General features: G+C 38.0%; 1 protein-coding gene across 1 annotated transcript; it reads left to right on the top strand.

Annotated features, from left to right (window-relative positions):
• Positions 1 to 571: 571 nt before the first annotated feature.
• Positions 572 to 18,421, top strand: LOC106636353 (organic cation transporter protein). Its single transcript, XM_014348732.2, has 10 exons — positions 572 to 1,284; positions 10,536 to 10,662; positions 14,644 to 15,023; positions 15,553 to 15,656; positions 15,972 to 16,126; positions 16,499 to 16,809; positions 16,884 to 17,196; positions 17,268 to 17,449; positions 17,565 to 17,701; positions 17,792 to 18,421. The coding sequence occupies exons 2-10, from the start codon at positions 10,635 to 10,637 to the stop codon at positions 17,847 to 17,849; spliced, it is 1,668 nt and encodes a 555-aa protein (XP_014204218.2). The 5' UTR covers positions 572 to 1,284; positions 10,536 to 10,634; the 3' UTR covers positions 17,850 to 18,421.
• Positions 18,422 to 19,195: the final 774 nt, after the last annotated feature.

Genomic DNA, 19,195 nt, shown 5'->3' with positions numbered 1-19,195 from the left:
ATCATTTTTGACGTGTATATATAAACGCATCCGTGCATGTACATGTACATGTGTTTCGTAATCCCATGAGAATTACATTGAATATATAGGTACGACAGCGCAGTTGAGTTGAATCGATCGTCCGTCACTCCCAGGGAGCGCCTCGCGTAATTACACCGCGCGCTCGTGTAAGTAAGCATGTGCTCTCTTTTTCGCGACTTGCTGCTGCCGTTGTATCGCGAAGACAATTACCGGACCAATCATCATTACCGGTGCTCTTCTCTGCTTGACATCGAAAGAGGGAAAAGGAGGCGACTTCATCCTCTCGTGCGGCGTCTACTGCGTTTAGCGAGCCGAATGACCACTTTCCGATATACATGCGTGCGGCCCACGTTTTTCCGCACGCCGATCTCCGTGATGTGTACACGTATACATTGGTTTTAATGGCATCCTTCTCTCTCCCTTGCCCTCTTCTTCGCGTTTTTTTTCTCCTCCCTCTCACTCCCGTGGTGACGCAGGGGGGAAGCACTGGCGCGCGCTTTAACACGCGCGCCGCTCGCCTGGAGAACTCATTGAGTGCGCAGAGCGACGCGCGAGTGCGCCGACTTTTCCTGCGTATGTGTGTGTACTTTTCGATCTTTCGTATCGTACAACCATCCCGCATTGATCGTTGCTTCTATCGATTTCATTTTCTCGGTTATAGTATCTTGCCGATTTTTGCCGATTTTCGGTGGCTCTGGTCACAAAAGTATGTGCGCGAGGCAATAGCTCCATTTCTGTATGTCAAAGGCAGCACCGGTAGACAAGAGGCGATAAAAGTGAAAAGGAGCGAAACAAGAAGAAGAGGAGCAAAACCGGCAGTGCCTGTCTCGACGTTCGTACACACACGTACGAGAGACATTGAGGCTGCATTATTTACTTTTTGCTCCAAGCGTACTTACTTACATCGAGAAGACAAGCTTTTGAAAAGCGACAGCAGCGGCTACTGGAAGCTGCCGGTTCGGTCCATGCTGCATAGAGACGCGACGACTCAAAGAGGCGAGTCTGGCATTAAGTACTCGCATCGGTTGCGCGCCATTGTTCGGTAAAAGGTGGTGTGCCAAGGGAGGAAATCGTCGAAACTTATTGCACGTATTGCAAGCGGAAGAAGAATCAAGCTCTTGCACGTAAGTTGGCAGTGGAAGGAGTAGTCCAGGATTACCTAATTCAGATTTCCGAAGAAATCGGTACCGATTCGAAAGAGGAGCCAGTCAGTGTTACGGGCACTACAGTCGCCGAGAGGTGGCCTTCAAGGAAAACTCCGAGGTGAGCCAAAGGCATGAATGGACCGACTATCGTACACTCTGGCGCTTGACTTTTTTTTTTTTTTTCTTTTCAAAAGGTCGTCGATACCGATTTCTCAATGCCGTCCGCGATGCTGAGCCCCCGGCTAAATGTATCGTGTCTCGGTCAACGCGTTTTGAGTGAATCGTTTTATCTCCTGTCAGTTGGCGTTTTGAATTTTTTTTCATTTTTTTTCCATTACAGTTTAGAAACCTCAATTGAAAAATTTCGTAATGGGACCTTTCTTTTTTTAAATAGATCCAATCCCCTTTTTTTTAAGTCCACATTGGGATTTTGATTGTTGGGAAGACGCAGACGCCGAGACGATGTAAAAAGCTGTGTTTGTATATACTTGGCGCCACCGTATATGCTGATCAAACAAATGTAAATTTAATATCGTAATATCAAACAACTCGTCAAAGTCTTAATTTTGGTGTTAAATTTCATTTGTGTGATACGCAAGTGCAGTTGATTCAACAAAGAAAAAGCTAATAAAAGAAGACAGTTGGATTTTGATACTTGAAAACAATTGAATAAATATTACAACTAACTATGGAAATATTATCGAACGTTGATTGTTAACTAAATGACACTCTGGCGAATAATGTAAACAGCTAATGTAAAGAAATTATTTAAAAAATCTCTTGTAAATGTCTCGTAAACAACAACAGCTTTGTTAATCGAAAGTTTTGTCTTGCGACTAAGACTAGACCTATACTCTGAGAAAGGTCAACCAATCAGTGGGATATCTTCTAGTCAATGTTATACATATTTGTTCCACAACGAAACGATGTTTTAAAAATAGCTAGAGTAACAATAACATTTACCAATACACAACTCTTTTGTAAGATTGCCGTTTACGTTGTTGGTAGATATACGTCATCGAGAACCAAGTTTTATCGCACATTGGTGATAGTACAACGTTGAAGGTTTAACGCTAGAAAAAGTAGAGTTATTCGCATACGAGTAAAGTTTCATGGTTAGCAGTAAACTTACTTACATCCTTGACTTATTCACTTGAAAAAAGTTTTAAAACTCTGCCAAGATCAATAGTCTCTCAACGCTTCATTAACAAGTGGCTCCAGAGACTGAATGTAGTAAAGTAGTGTCACTTTACATGTTTGAGTATTTTTTTTTTTTTATAGTTTAGCTTGTATTTGCGCTGTCGAATTAATTGTGCCCCACTTGTTTTAAGTTATTATTTCTAAAAAAAAAGGGAGAACCTCGGTAGGAAAAATCCATGTCAACACACATATTCCGAAATGTAACTGGATAGCTATGGAAAAATCTATAAAACTTGTGTATATGCCCAGACTGACCTCATGCACTTTACTACGTGTGAGAAAATACAAAAACTATATACTCGCGAAATTTCTCACTGGCAAGTGTCACTTTCGTCAGGATACTTGACGTAGGAAATGTTAACAGATATGTTTGTGAAGGGTATGTTATGATGCAGTAGTTATCTAGTACGAACAGTGTTATGACATACAAACGATTCCTTAATGGATGAGAAAAACATGTTTGATTGGCGAAAACCGCGAGTAGAGTAATAAAAAGAATAGTAATAGTCTGGCGTATGTTGTCTGGTCAAGCGCATAGAGCCATGGCTCTAAAAAACATAAAGTATTGCGTAATCTTGTGATGACGTTTGTGTGCTGGACGAGCCTCCAGGGGTCACGTTGGAGCATGTGTAGTATCGTTTCGAAACGATTTCTTCCACGCTTCCTCGAGATAATGGGCCTTTATGTGTGTTGGAGTACAGTATACATATTATTCAAGAATTAAATTAAGATATTATGAAGAAAATACATTGAATGGGATAAGAAAATGGAAGTTTCCTCTATACTTATTTTGATTTTAAATATATCAGCTTATCGGGAGCAAAGCTTATTTTTGGAGCTTGATTTCGTGGACTATTTTTTTTTTTTTTTCCAATGAGAGATAAAATGTAAGCACTAATCTTTGACGATTTCTTAGTATTTTATAAATTTATCGTTGTTTGGGGGTTTTTAACGTTATGATGAATCGCTACATAATAACTTACATAGATTGCATTTTTCAATAGTATGACATTTATACAGCAATAACATGACACCTGAGTGGAAAAAAAGCAGGTATCTCATTTTTTAAACTGGAAATGTAGTATTTTTTGTTTGATGAAAAAGCTATTATCTTGATTTTTCATGAAGAAAGGTAGTCCGTAGACTTTTACTACACAAAGTTAAAATTTCACATTTTTAGTGGATGGATATGTAGCATTTTGATTTTTAGTGGAGAACCCTTGCACTTTAATTTTTTGAATGGAAAATAGTATCTTGAGTAAAAAAAATGTGTGTCCCAGCTTGATGAATAAAAATTTACATATTAACAAGAAAAAAATGATTAATAAATAGTGAAGCCTTTTGCTAAATTATACGGTGTAATCTTTAATTTTAAAATGCACTTAATATGCAGAGGCTCGAAAACAATAGTAGGACAATTTATTTAGATACTCACAATTCTAAGAAAAATGATCGCTGTTGAAATTCGGTTTTACTTTAAAGACTATACCTTCTATTGCATTAAAAATTCATACGCTGTGTTTTTATACTAGAAATCGTGAAAGTACTTCAGAAATAACCCTTTTCCCTCTCATACTGCGATTATAACAAATAACTACAAAACTAGGAATGGTTAGACTATTTATAAACATACAACATTCATAAAAAATCGAGAAAATTCTTAGGATGTACTGCTTCGGTTGCACGCAAAGTAAAAAAGTTGCGAATCAAACAACAAAATCCGGTTTTCATCGTTACACTAATATCTGTTAGCTCCCAAGAGATGATGAGCCACGTAACATTTTTGTATCACATTCAATGTAATAAAGTAGACAAGCTCAGCAGGTTTAAATAAGCTGTTGACACATCTGAGATCACAGCTTTCAATTAAAGTCTAATAAAATCAGACGGGAGGTGAAATAATTGCATCAGACATCACTTGTAACTATCACGAGTAGAATTTCATAATTCAAATAGACAATTAGTAACGTAATCACTTAGATTTTTTTTTTTTTTTTATAAAAACATGCATACTTACGTTTAATTGCAAACGATGAGAAAAAAAAAATGATCGTCACGCATAAGTGAGCATCAATAACGGTATGGATAAATTATATATAGCCCCATTTATCGGAAACATACGCATCTATTTCTCTGGCTTACGTGCAACACATGCACGCCCGAATCATAATTAAACTAATATTGCATTCGTGTGCGTTGTGTTTCAAGACACGGACAATTTGCACTGCGGCAAATTAAGTTTGCGTCGTATATTTTCAGCTATTCGAGTGATTTTCGAGCACCCGCTTATTGTAGTGGGTGCGAGTGAAAGGAGCCGTTTGTAAATCGCGTACAAATATACTTTTACGATTTGTACAGACTACTGCTACTGCTTTTTCGTAATCCGTTGCGAGCCAACGTCTCTCTTTCGAACAATTTGTTTTTTCGCAGTTGTAAGCGAAACTTGTGCGGCGCTTGACATTGTTACGCAAAAGAAGTAGGCACCGCGAGATATTTTACCAATTACTCGGGTCATGTAGGTGAATTCTTAGATTTAGTTGTGCTACAGAACAGATTTTAAAGGATAATTTTTTATTTTATTGCTCTCAGTCAGTGTGAATCGGGTTGCAGCCATAATTTTCATCGATAGATCTTGGAAATAAATATTTACGAACAAAATTATTCATACGACAGCATATCTTAATGACGTGTACACATTATTCTGAATAAAAACATTTGATAAATACTATCGTACATAAAAATCAAGTTTACTCAAACGTGAATCGAGATCCATTCATCTAAATTTATGAATCAGGTTAAGTGAATAGCGATTAGTGATTCTCGACTCAATGAATTGGAATTTCAGATTCGCTGCCTTGATTTGGTGTATCGTGAAAATGGAGTCGCGGCTCGTGTATTCCCTTTCACGAATCGGGTGAAGAAAGTAAGATTAAAATTTTCAAGTGATTCAAAAATTGTTGAAAATTTTTTCAATAAATATTTGAATTTTCAATCGAAAATAAGCATTCAATCTCTCGATAGCTCCATATGTTCATCCTATTTTTTTTTTGCGAATAAAAAAGTTAATTTCATTTGACAGAATGGCATCGTCAATCTGCCGAAACATTTTCGATCGAATGAATCACGTTTCCTCGTATTTACAAACACCAATGATTTCATAATGAAGTTGAAAAAAAAATTTAGTTGCCGTAATCATGAATTCCGAGAAACTAATTTTCCATCTATTCGTCTGATGAAACAGTAATCAAGCAAGACTCGAGATTTCAACAACAGTTTGATCACAATGAAGTCAAAATGATTACATATCGAAAAATCAAAGCTTAGACCAAATATACTCAAGCCAGAGGACGTGTCACAAAAATTTAAAAATATACGGCCACTAATACTCCCAAACTCAATTCCTGGGTACATCAGATCTATCCCAAGGGGATGCTGTCATTGCTCTTCAAGTCATTGAAAAAGTCTATAAAGTCAATTGAAGTCACATGAGGTCTTTAAGAGTCTCTAAAAGTTCATGAAAGACACTGACAGTCTACTGAAAGATTTCAAAGTTACCTAATTATTTTTTCTGATTTTTAATTCTCCTAATGTCTTAGAAAGACCGTAAGAGATTTCGGGCTTTTTGTCAAAAATTTTACAGCCCCTCGATATATGCATCTATTGTTGACAAACCATGAAATGCGTTTTCACCGCACGCAACGTCCTCGTCTGCGGATGATCCACGTGTATATGAAATAATCACCAACGCTATTTTCCCAGACGCTTCATTAAAATTCGCATAAAAACTGTAGATACTTTGCGAGTCGACAATGATCGGTACGCACGTGCGACTGATTATTTCAAGCGGATCGGCCTCGCCAGCGCGCCTTTTGATTCTATGAAATTTCCCTGTTTGCAGTGTGCAAGCATCACTGCTTATCTCTTTAAAAGAAGCGCCGACGATGTTCCATATCTAACGATTACGCGACGAGTGAGAGCTTAATCCGAGAGCGAGAAAAAACGAGAGACGCACGCGCGCACGACAGCATTTTCCTCCGTGACTCTCAGTGGGTACAACGTTGTAGGTATAGCTCTAAATCCATACCAATTTTTACTCTTTCCCTCCGATTGCGCGCCGTGAGGCTACACAGCGACGCTTCTTGGCGCCGAGTTGGCCCGAGAATGCGACGCTCGGAAAGAAATTCACGCCCGCGACTTGATAGTGTCCGCCCCTTTCCCGCTTTTGCACCGTCCCATGGTGTGCTGTAACGGGACGATCGCTGTGTCCGATGGGAATTTCACGTGGCATACGCTCGAAAAAACAAAAAAAAAAAAAAAACACACTGGGTTGCGCAATTCACATCAACAATTTATTGATGAACCGAATGAAACATTATACTGACACTAATTTTTAGAATAAATGGAACAGTTTAATTAAGGGTTATTGTAATAGATAAATTATTTTAAAATATAGTTTTAATAGAGCCAAGTAGAGCCAAATAAAGTTGAATCAGCAAAACTTCAAAAATCGTTTGCTCAATCCTGGTGCTTTTGTGGGTGATGATTGTACCAACTTGAATAATTCTAGGTCACGAGTGTTGTCACTTGCGTGGTTTATTAATCAGTCCAAGCATCTCGAGTCAAAAGACATTTTTTCCAATAAAAAAAAAAAGAAAAAAAATCAAAACAAAAGAGAAAGAAAAATTCATCAGCAACCACGTCCCCGTCCCCCCCTCTCACTGCATCGCGAGTAGGTATTCGCAATTAATCCAAGCGCACGGACGGCGGTGCGCTCAAGCCAGACGAGAGATCAGGTTTTCCCAGCGCTCCGACGAGGGGAGGCTCGCCTCTCGCACCGGAGCTCCCGACGGTCACATAATTACCGGCGCGTCTCCCAAGCTTGCGGCGCCATCCGCGCGAGGACTAACGAACTCGGACGGCTGTGCATACACACACGCGCAAGTAAGTACCGAAAAGCCGATTTCCCCGAGAAAATTGCTTTTTCACTGCTTTTTCGCCCCCCCCCCCCTAAATAGCGCCCCCTGAGAAAGAGACCGATGAAACTATAGCCGACGCTCTCTCGCCAGCTTGGCACGCGGTTTTATAATTAGCCCCGGGAGACGACGACGGGCTCTGCTCCGAGACGCTCTATGTATACGTGTGTTGTACACCAAAGATGACAGCAATAAAGAGCCCGCGACCAAACAATGACTTTTTTCGCGTGGATGTAGTAATGATCGCTACACTCCGACCACGCGTGCGCTCAATTGTTGCTCTCTTTTTTTTTTTTTTTTTTTTTTTTTTCACGCTCCGTGAGCGACTGACTTCTCGAATTTCGTTTAATTGGGCCTCGGGTTGCGACGGATAGGTGATGTGTGTATGCGAGGAAAACAATGGTATACCTAGTGGGTTGGGTGCGTGCATGTGAGTGCATGTTTTTTTTTTTTTTTTTTAATGCACAATGTTCGGTAGATCTTGTCGATTCGTTTCGAAATGATATCGACATGGCGTGGTTATAACGATGAGAAATAAAGATCCAAAGTTTTGGTTGATACGCCGCGTTTGTTGGTAAACACGGTAAGTATTGAATTTGCTCGCACAGGCAGCTATTCGCTAAAAACGCAAAGCATCCCCAAGTCCACTGCCAAGGCGGTTGTCGCCATAAATCGCATCGCAACGGGCGTCACGGAATAGTACCGATCATGTGATTAATGGCGCGAGAGAATCGAGACCTTTCGTATATTATGATCGTGTATATATATATAAATTATTGAGGCTGATGCAGAACAAAGAAAGATTACGACGGATGAAAGGGTTTGTTGTTGGTTAGCGGCTAATTTTTCATCGACGGAAAATTCGAGAATCCCTGCTACACGCATCAGCAAAGCCGGTGATATCGTGGGGCAAAAAAAAGGCGAGTTCAACAAACTTATCGCCGGGTTCGCGTGAGATCGTTCGCCCGTGTTCGTATCGCATACGCATAATGAGCATGAAATACATGCGGCCCGTCTGCGCATTCAAATCCGGGATGTAAGTACTACGATGCAGCTCTTTTTTTTCGCGCGCCAATGTATTCCTAAGCTCGGCGCGGCGCATTTAATCGGAGCAGACCCACGTAACGCGCATTGCAAATCCAATCGGAGTCCATAATGTCAATGCCGGCGCGAGGCGAGCCTCCGGATTGTCGTTTCCCGAGTATTGTTTGTGTGGACTCTTGTTGGCGGCGATTTTGGGGTCGAGGAAAAAGTACAGTGCCTCCAGCAACTAAGGGAAATTTATCAGAGGACAAAAACTAAGCGTAATTACACAAAATTTATTGGCTGTTTTGATGTATTACGCACCTACCATGGTGTCGGAGTGACTGGAGTCGCAAAATTTTATTTGTGTCGGTCGAGGTGCGGAGAGCTATGTTTTGTCTTTGAAAGAGTGACATTGGCTAGTACTTAGTACAAAGCACCGACTGGAATGAATGAGTCTATCCGTAAAACGTGGGTAGAGGTTGGAAATGCACTATTTGCTTGTTTACCCCAACGAAGAAAAAAAAAAAAAAAAAAAGATTGTCAAGAGTTTATTGGGTGACTAGAATCTTTTAGTGAGTTTTTTTAGAGCTTTTTTTTCAATTTCTAAAGTGTTAAATATACCCTGTACATTATTATGTAAAAAAAGAGTAAATTATTAAAATAGAAAACACGTATTACCACTGTGATGATGAATATTTCAAACCCATTTTACGATACATAAATACTATAAAACCCATTGGAGGACTCATTTTACCTAACATAACAAATTGAGTTTACTAAGAATAATAATGAATACACAACGATTCACTCTTTAACTAAATTAAAATTCATTATGAGTCGATTTACAATCTAAAGAATGGATTATCTTGAATTTAAAAAAGAATTTATTTAAAAATTGATTATATCTGATTTTCTACGCCTTCTGGATTGATTTTCTATTTATAGAATATTTTTTGTAGAACTTACTGGCATGACAAGCATTTTTATCTATTTTTGTTTTATAAATAGTTAGTTGATTAACATAAATTACTGTACGAACACACAGCTTATTCTCTACGTATGAAATTCTAATCACGAAAATAACATTTAGATTTTTCTTGGTGCAAGCATCTTCCTACTTATTCACAGAAGTAAGTAAATATAACCGTTACTATTGCACAACATGTTTGTTGGTATCGGTTGGTATGACAAAAGATCGGTCGAAACGATGCGGAAGAAGCAAGATTCTGGTAATCAATTTTGCGGCATCTGTTTTGTGACCGTCATCGCGCGGTGCACACATTATTAGAAGTGATCGTTTTTAAATTTATTTGCTTCAAAGTGAACGGCTTCTCAGTATTGTCGATGTTCACATCAGTTTTGCTTTCAAATTGTTTTTATTATTCCTATCGTACGTACGCATAAATAAAATGTTTCCAGTAAATTATTGTTCTTCTGAATATGAGAAATATTTATCAGTTTTTTGAAATTTAAATCGTACTAATAAGTTAGTCTCAAGAAAAGATTGGTGACCTTCAGTCGTTTTAAACTGTTGAATTTAACAATGCATTGTTACAGTATTTATTGCTAATTTACGTAAATTTGCTAAGTTTTTGATCAATCTATACCTAATTTTAGTTATATCATTACCAAAAGCAAAAAAATAACAAATGAGTTTTCTTTACATTTTCGACACACGAATTTTTTTTCACAGCAACTTGAGGTGAAAGATTTTCGACGCTTGTTCCTGTGCTACATAAGTTGAAAGAAATTAAAACGGCTGCTAAGTAATGACCATACCAATCTTTGGTAAAATCTCAATGAAATCTGATGACTCAAACTAACTTGATTACTAACTCCCGAAAAAGAGCCATTGTGACGCTTACAAAGACCCTTACTCCTTTGACAAAATTACGCGTTACATAAATTATTCATTGAAAGAAATGCATTGTCGTTGAATCAAAACGACCAGCTAAACGAAACAGTATAAGTATTCTAATCAATTAATGATTTTCCTTGGTTGATTACTCAAACTCGATAGTAATCAATGAACGAACAAAGTGTTTCCAACTAACTTCCGTAAAAATAAATTGTTTTTACTTTTTCTTTGCGCAATTCTTTGAAAAAAAAAAAAAAAAGAAAGAATCAACTCATCATTAATGAAAGAAACTGTTTGCTTCTTATGTTGCAGATAATATCACAAATACAAGAGAAAAAAAAGAAACAAAAACCAAACTCGTCCTTTATCACAAGCGCCTAATTTCGACGTCCTGCATCACCAGGCGGTGTAATGAAGAATTTGCCAATCAACGAACATGGTATGTGCAAACTTTGAATCATCTACAAAAAAAAAAAAATATCCGCATAACATTCGCGCGCGTCACATATACCTGCTTACACTCTCACGCGACGTCGCGAATACCCGCTCGACTGAGTCCTTCGGAGCGAAAAACTGAGGCTACAAAAACGTCGGCCGAAAGTTTATGTACACCGTAAAATGTAAAAAGGAAAAGAGCTTCCCATCAACGAGGCCTTAGCCTACAATTGTTGGCAAGGTGGCAGACAGGCCTCGCTCGATCGCTATGAGAAAAGGAAAAAAAAAAAAAAAAACATATACTTTATACATATACCTTCGTGTCTATAAGGACGCGCAGGACTAACGAGCCATTGGTATTTACAATAAACACGCGCGATCCTTAACAGTTGGCGGCTAGAGAGAGTCGAAAAACGATCCCCTCCAAGTGAACCAGCGCATATAAGTATACGCAATAGTCACTTTTTGCGACGTACCCATACGTAAGTATACTCGACGTCGCGCCGATATCTCGAAGGCTGCTTCCGATCGTCTCAAGGCCCTTTCCCCTTTGCCTGATGCATAAATCGCTGGCACACGAGCGCGTACTTAAAGACATTCGACTCGTTTCGCGACTAACGTCCGGTCGCGCGTCGACACTCGATCGGCTCCGTTGTCGCTCGTTTTTCCCCTTTCGGGGGGGTGCCTTAGGATGGTTGTTTTAAGCGACGACGGAGACTCATCGTTGCTAAAAGCCTTACAGTCGCTTATTTATTTATTATTTTAATCCATAGTGTGTAAAACCACGCACCACATAATATTATATGCAGTGGACGACGCAAAAATCGGTAATTTTTTTGTTTTCCTCGTAAGGCTCGCCGACTGATTCTGTTGGCTAAATGGTCGCGGCGTTTATTGCTTTTTCCTTTCGGTCGGCAAAACAACGTTAATTGGGATGTGCCTTTTGGACGATTAACGCGCGGTGCTCTTGCATCCGAGTGCGCTGTATATACGTGTGGCTATTATTTGGAATTACCAGTTGTATCTTGATGATGGCGAGAGATAACGTGACTGTTTTTGAAGAACCAATTCAATGCTTTTTCAGGCAGTTTTATGTACAAGACTGCAAGTAGGTACCGTCATATCTTATTAAAAAATAGTTCAAAACGAAAATTTAGTAAAAGCACTCGAATAACTGAATTTACTTCGTTTCCTGGCGAGAATTCAATCTTGAGATACACTGATGGACAAATTACCGTAACATTACTCGTAAAAATTACCGAACATCTCGTAAGGAAAGTCTTTATTTCTGGTTTCATTGCCGAGCCCACACCAAATTTTACCGTGCAGTAACCGGTAAAAATCGCCATCTGTACAATTAAATTTTTCCTCACTTAAACTTATACATTGTTATAGAAATTTTCGCATGAAACATTACACAAGCCATGTTCTTCAAAATGTCCATTTTGCTTCGTACTATTTACAAAATTCCAGAATGTTGTGTAGTTTGGGTATAAAAAATTATGTTTGCAATAAAAGTGATGATTCTTGCTGTGCTATGCATGGTAAAGTTTAGTGAGGACTCGGTAACGAGGTCAGAAATAATGACCATGTCCTACGGTTAACAAACTAAACTTTAATTTTCATCAGCTCTGTCACGCTTTAATTCGTGCCATTTTTCTCCTAGTACACGGTGAACATTCTTATTGTGTACAAGTATGTTTTTTTGTAGCTTCTATCCTTCAATAGGATGAAAGCTAATTAAATGTTGTATGAACGTATTCTTCGAGCCGGTAGTATATTGTATGCCCACAAAAAAGGCATAAACGTCGAATAATGCGAAAGAAAGCATACAAGTAGAAATTACATCTACATATATTTGATGCACACAAGTGTACCCACTTGCTATGGTAAAGTTTGAGAATGTACCTATACACCGACCAGCAACCGCACTAATTTGATCTTATAAAGGTATTACATCCAATTACTTATTATCTCCGTACTCATTATCATAATCTACTATCACTATCTGCCACGTCAAACTATGCACTCTCCATACAATATATTAATTCAGCTATCATGAAATGTTTTACTGCATAGCACACAAGTACGTTAAATCTTGATAGACATTAAAATATGTATATACCCTTGATAAAAGGTAAGTAGGAGAACTCGTTGTCGTGCCTTTCGCTGACATCAACGTGTGTGTCGTAAATAGTACATTCTTGTGTATATCAAACGGTTCGATCCATCGAGCCGAAAGTGTTGTCAGTTAATTGCACTCACGCTCAGTTTAGTCGAGCACGTGTTAATTAAAATAATTAATTTTTTTTTATCTCATACAATTGCAGTAAATTGAAGATATTAGCATGAAAATTTTTATGGGGAAATCAATGAATACATTACACGCTGCGATACCCATAACGCGACTTGTGGGGATAATTGCTTTTGAATTTTATTGAGAGTTATATTATGTGCTTTTATTACAATTCTTCGGATAAATTTAGCGATACGTTTAACACGAATGATTTGAAGTGAAGTTTAATTTTTTTTAGATAAACTTTGAGTGTCGAAGTGGCTTTTATTTTGAAAAACTTTCATTTGTAAAAAAAAACCAAGCCACAACATCAGAGTAAATGAATAATTTAATAGCAAAAAAGTAATAGCCGACTGGTATCCTATTACATATACAAGTATAATAATTTTATTCTAATGCATCTTATCTAAATTAAACTAAGACGTAAACTTGATGCAAAATGATACATCTAAATACATTTATCTGATGTGTTTAAGTGAACATAATAACGTAAGGTTGAAAAAACTATCATCTCAACAAGCCATTCTACTTTTTTTTACCTTGAAAACAGACTGTGCAAATACTTAGTTCATAGAAGTTTTTCTATACGATAGCATTAGCTACATTAAAATGTATTTATCAAGAATTCCATTACCTAATGGTTGGAAATCAGTTGATTCATAGAATTTCTCGCGAGATCACAATCAATGAAATAGCTACTACTGAATGCAATATAAATAACTGCCGAATCGTATAATGAATTTATTTAAGAAGACTTACTTGGAAAAATAAATTTCATGTGGATGAAAATAAAGCACTTTTGGTTTGTTATAGCTGTGTCATCTTCTTTAATGTACTCCATAATTTAATAAACAGTTGACACACTGTTGTGAGAGAGTATTTTTAATAGTACAAGTTTTCGTAGAAGATTTTCTTGAGAAACTCTGACAGATATTCAGATTACTTTTGTAAAAATAAATCGACAATTGTTATTCATCAGCATAATTAAACACCTTAACTACGAAATAAATAAACAAAAATTTTAACTGGGATTGAGAATTTCCTAATGGTTTTATTGTTGTCAGTATAGTCGATCATTGATCACGTGTTTTAAATTTTAATAAATATAATAACATATAGTTGAGTTTCAACTGTTAATTTAAAAAATGACTTATCGAAGAGAAGGATTGGTTCTCAGTGGATACAAAAATAGTCTCGGTGAAAATCACAGAGGTCAATCGACTTCTCATTTCTGGATCTTGTAGTAGAATTAATTACTTGATCATGTTTTTTTGAAATAAAAACTGAAAATAAAGTATACCCAACTCTACTTTTAAATGAGGATTTTACGACACTATTTTATAATCTTGAAAAAAAAAAAAAAAAGAAGAAGATAACTATACGAAATTGGAATTCCACGCTCGTGCTACTCTAGACATGAATATTCAATGAATTTTCATTCACTCGATTCAGCATTGGTAACCGAGCCTGGATTACCATTACTATCGCAAAGCACGTTTTTACACTTTGTTAAAAAAAACTCTATTAGCTCACTGCAAAATTAGAATGATTATCGTAACTCAAACAAGTACTGGCGTAAATAGTATTTTTGCAAAAAAGATTCCGTGCATACTGTTCCACGCATAAATGGGGGTGGAGTGTAAAAAAAAGGAAAAAAAAAAAAAAGAAATAAAATTGTTGAAATTGCAGAGTTGAACGGTAAGCAACACCACATAGTCAACGGCAAAGATGCCGAGGCTGCGGGTGGTGGTAACAATTTAATCATCAACAAAAAGCACATGAATGGAAAATGTGATAATGGCAGCAGCATCGACGCGATCCAGCGCTCAATGGGCGATCTCGGACGCTGGCAGATCTTCGTCTGCACGGCCATATCGTTGGTCAAGTTCCCGGTTGCCTGGCACCAGCTGGCCATCGTCTTCATGGCACCCAAACAGGAGTTTAGTTGCACAGCACCGGGACGTGGCAACGGGACGGACCAGTGCCACGCGATGGTCAATGGAAATGTCGTCGACTGCACGGAGTGGGAGTTCAACAGGACAGTTTTTCCCGAGACGATAATATCACAGGTTAGTTAGGTTGATGAGGCGTGTGTTTGTTTGCACTTATATACATGCAATTCGATTTTTGTACTATAATGGGTGGTAAGTATACATTCTAATTACAAAAGTTTTTGTGTACACCGAAGAACGATGGGCAAAAATTACTGAAAAATATGACTGGATCGTGATGATGGGCTTCATAATCTATGTTGCAACGGAGACGCGATAAAATCGCTCGAGAGTAATTATACTGAAGTTCAAGTTTGCGCGAGGCTGGTCGTACATTTTTCGAGATACTTAATTCAGATAGACGTCTTGCATTTGTTTAAAAATACATCGAATTAGATAACAATTCATCGTCAATATGCTTTGGACTTGGTTGGGTTTATCTCGAAATTTTTTGGAACTAGCATTGTATTGTGCCATACTTGAAGTAAAAAAAAAGTACTGTCAAGACACAAAAAAAAAAAAAAAAAAAAAAAAAAAAAAAAAAAAAAAAAGTTGAGTAACACTATTATTTTTTACTCACTCGCTTGATGTTTGTTTTGTTTTTTAGTGGAACCTCGTGTGCTCACGCTCAAACTACGCTGATCTCCAACAGTCCATTCTCATGTTTGGAATTTTGCTTGGTAGCATATCCTTCGGCTTTTTGTCCGATAGGCAAGTTTATTCATAATTTTATCATCAGTTGAAGCATATCGCACCATAATACGTGACGGAACGTAAAAAAACTCTGCTAATACTCGTACATATTGATATAAAGTAAGAGTGCACTGATTGACATTAATGTACGGTAATTATTACGATTTTTTGTTCCTCCGTGCATGCCTCGTCCCTCGATGGAGTTCATCAATCTGAATTCCTCGGGAAAAACATCACGTCGACGCGTCAAAAAATCAAAGCGAAAAATCGTCGCACTCGCACTTTTGCGCGATAACATCGTGCGCGTGACGATTGCCATTTTTATTTCCGCAGGTTCGGCCGAAAGCCCCCCCTAATGTTCTCGATCGTGCTCCAACTGGTATCTGGCATCGGCTGCGCCGTCGTCCCGTGGTTTCCGGCTCTATTGTTCCTGAAATTTTTGAGCGCCGTCGCGACAGGCGGTACAATGGTCACCAGTTACGTAATATGTAAGTTTCCCCCGAGATTCGCATCTTTGACTTTGAACTCATCACGATTCACTGCAATCTCCCATCTCCCTTATATCTTTTCCTCTCATTGTTAATGCTCATTTTTTGTGCAAGCGTTAAAAAAAACTCATTCGTCATGCGTTATATGCTGCGATTGTAATGACAACTTTGTCATTACTGGATGTTATAAAGGAAAATTGGTATTCTCCGGAGATGTATAGTCAAATCATTTGCAGCAGAAAATTTGAAACACCATGTATAGAGTTAATAGGGTGTACCAAAACGAAAGAGCAACAAACTTCATTTGCACACGCTAATTGAATCGCATGTTATTTCAACACCGTGATGATTGCTCATATTCGCTTGGCACAGGTATGGAGATAGTCGGGAAAAGTTGGCGGGCCGCTATAACCATCCTGTACCAAATCCCGTACAGTCTGGGCCACATGTCGCTGGCCGGTCTGGCTTACTGGTTCAGGCACTGGCAGCACCTGCAGATCGCCATGACCCTGCCTTCCATCGTGTTGCTGGGCTACTGGTGGGTCGTGCCCGAGTCGCCCAGGTGGCTCATCGCCATGGGCAAGCAAAGGGCAGCCTGCAAAGTCATACGCAAGGCTGCCAAGATCAATAAACTGGGCGAGCAAGACGTGCAAGAGATCGTTAGGAAGCATTGCTTGCATCAGGTATTTATAAATGAAGAAAAAAAAAAACCTCCCTTTTACTGTACAACCGATGAAAATTTATCGTCTCATCACAGAACTCCAAAAGGACAGAGACCGACGGTAGGGCTTCGTTCATAGATTTGTTCCGTACGCCCAATATGAGAGTGAAGTCGCTGTCGATTTTCTTCAATTGGATCGTTTGCGGTATGGGTCTGTTCGGGATGACTCAGTACATAGGCCACGTGGAAGGTGACATTTTCTTGAATTTCGCGCTGTCCGGCATACTGCAAGTCCCGGGAAATTTTCTTGCCTGGTACACCATGAACGCGTACGGCAGGCGAGTCACGCTCATCGGGAGCAACACGTTGACCGGCGTCGCGGCAATTTTTTTGATATTCGTCGACAAAGGTCGGTACAAAGTAAGCGCCACGTCGGAACCTTTTGCCACAACGTAAATTTTTTTTTTTTTGCCGTTGCAGAATACGATTGGCTCAAGTTGTTGTTCGCCTGCTGCGGCATCGTAGGTATGTCAGTTTCGTTCACAACTGTCTACCTGTACTCCGGGGAACTGTTTCCCACCGTGATACGGAACATTGGAGTGGGAACCAGTAGCATGTGCGCGAGGATAGGATCCATGCTGGCGCCTTTTGTAGTCTCACTGGTAAATTACATCATTCTTTCGTTGCAGTGTCACACAAACGATTGATGGTTGAATCTATCATTATCGTATGGATGTCACAATTGCTTGTTAATATTGTTAATGTTTGTTTATGTAGGGGAGCTACAAATTGTGGCTGCCGCCACTTATTTTTGGAATACTGCCGCTGTGTGGGGCTCTTTTGTGCTTTTTACTTCCGGAAACTGTTGGCTGTGAGCTCCCAGAGACTTTGGAAGATGGAGAGAATTTCGGAAAGTAAGTATAGTTATTATACTTCATCTGAATGTATCGAAATGTTGTATGATTTCACATACTTAACTACGAATTGACAATGTTTTGTTGCAGATCGGAAAAGTTATTAGCTAAGAGCAAGGAGCAGAGCGAAATCGAAATGACCCTGTGAAGGTGAAGAAACTGAATTCCATAGCAAAAAAGTGCCTTTTGACATGTTTCGAAAAACCAAGGAACGATGTCAGAGCTTCGCTTTTGCGATAAAACAAAAAGTTTTGCAATTTTTTTTATACTTATTTATTGCATTGTCAAACAATACAAAAAGTATTCGATCTGTTGTCGAACTTGCCAATTATTGTACTTTTTACGTATGATGTTTGCAACTGTAGGGAACTCGTGCGTTCGTAACGTGCACCACGTAGAATTTTCATCTTCAGCCATTGTTAAATGTTTCTAGGTATTTTAAGTTAAGAAATTGTTCTTCGAGTTATTCATGTGCGTAATTGTTGAATACATTTTTAATGAAGATGGAAATTTAAAAATTAATATAAAAGTAGGAAGTGATGCAATTACAATCTGCAACATACTCAATAAATGTTTTTTAGTTATTGTAACGAAAGATGTATATTTGAAGATTTTTATGAATTTCTAAATATAAAATATTTTTGAACTTTCACTGACATTTCCTTCCTGTTAATTATTATATATTTTCTTTAAAATGTTATCTGACATCACTAAAGTAGATTCTGTTTGTAACTTGAAAAAACAGTGTAGATCAGTAAGTTACCTACAGCTCTTGATATTAAACTTACGCTGTCAGTAGCGAGATGCCGCTAGCCACATGAAAATGCAAGAGATTGTCTTAGAATTGAAATATTTTTGACATAATCAATTAGAATTTATTTCATTCTAACGTATACACTATAAAACTTTGTTAAATAGTATTTCAATTTTTTTAAGTACAAACAGTTTTTTTTTTCAACTATTATACGTGAATCTCTTTGTTCATCATTCATTTTAAACTAGAAAACTAATTAATTTACCTATTTATCCTTTTATAGATTCTAACATCCTCGTTTATACGTAAAATTTATATAAAAATTTGTCTTTACATTAATATACAAAAAAAATATTCCACAACTAAATTCAACAATATCTACTTTTATGCTAACAGTAAAAAAAGGATTCTTAGCTACACGTTATGCTTCTACACATATCTTATCAGTTCTTGTTTCAATTTTTCTTATTTATCCCTATTTTCGAGGTATTTTGTAATTTCAAGTACTGTCTGGGTATAATACATTTTTCAGGAAGCTTAAACAGAGCTTTCGCCTCCTGCAAAGGATTAGGTGTTAATATTTAAATCTAAGGCAGGCTGTTGGTGCAATTTTCATAGCGCATTCGAGTGAAACAATCCTCACGAGGCACGGAAAGCATTCGGCTTGATCGAAGACTTACATATTAATGAGCCAACAAGCTCTTCTCGTCCTGAGCACTTCCTTCGTTTTGCGATTCTAT

Source organism: Copidosoma floridanum, unplaced genomic scaffold, assembly GCF_036245765.1.
Source record: "Copidosoma floridanum isolate Cflo_tuat_1 unplaced genomic scaffold, Cflo_Japanese_pri ptg000013l, whole genome shotgun sequence".
Classification (NCBI taxonomy): domain Eukaryota; kingdom Metazoa; phylum Arthropoda; class Insecta; order Hymenoptera; family Encyrtidae; genus Copidosoma; species Copidosoma floridanum.
Note: the sequence above shows the minus strand (reverse complement) of the source record. Positions and strands in the feature narration are given on the sequence as shown.

Bases quoted from the DNA above. Each gene is read 5' to 3' on its own strand.
- LOC106636353 (XM_014348732.2), top strand. From the start codon at position 10,635: ATGAAGAATTTGCCAATCAACGAACATG. The intron at 15,024-15,552 runs GTTAGTTAGGTT...TTTGTTTTTTAG, and splicing joins CCGAGACGATAATATCACAG to TGGAACCTCGTGTGCTCACG. The intron at 16,810-16,883 runs GTATTTATAAAT...GTCTCATCACAG, and splicing joins GGAAGCATTGCTTGCATCAG to AACTCCAAAAGGACAGAGAC.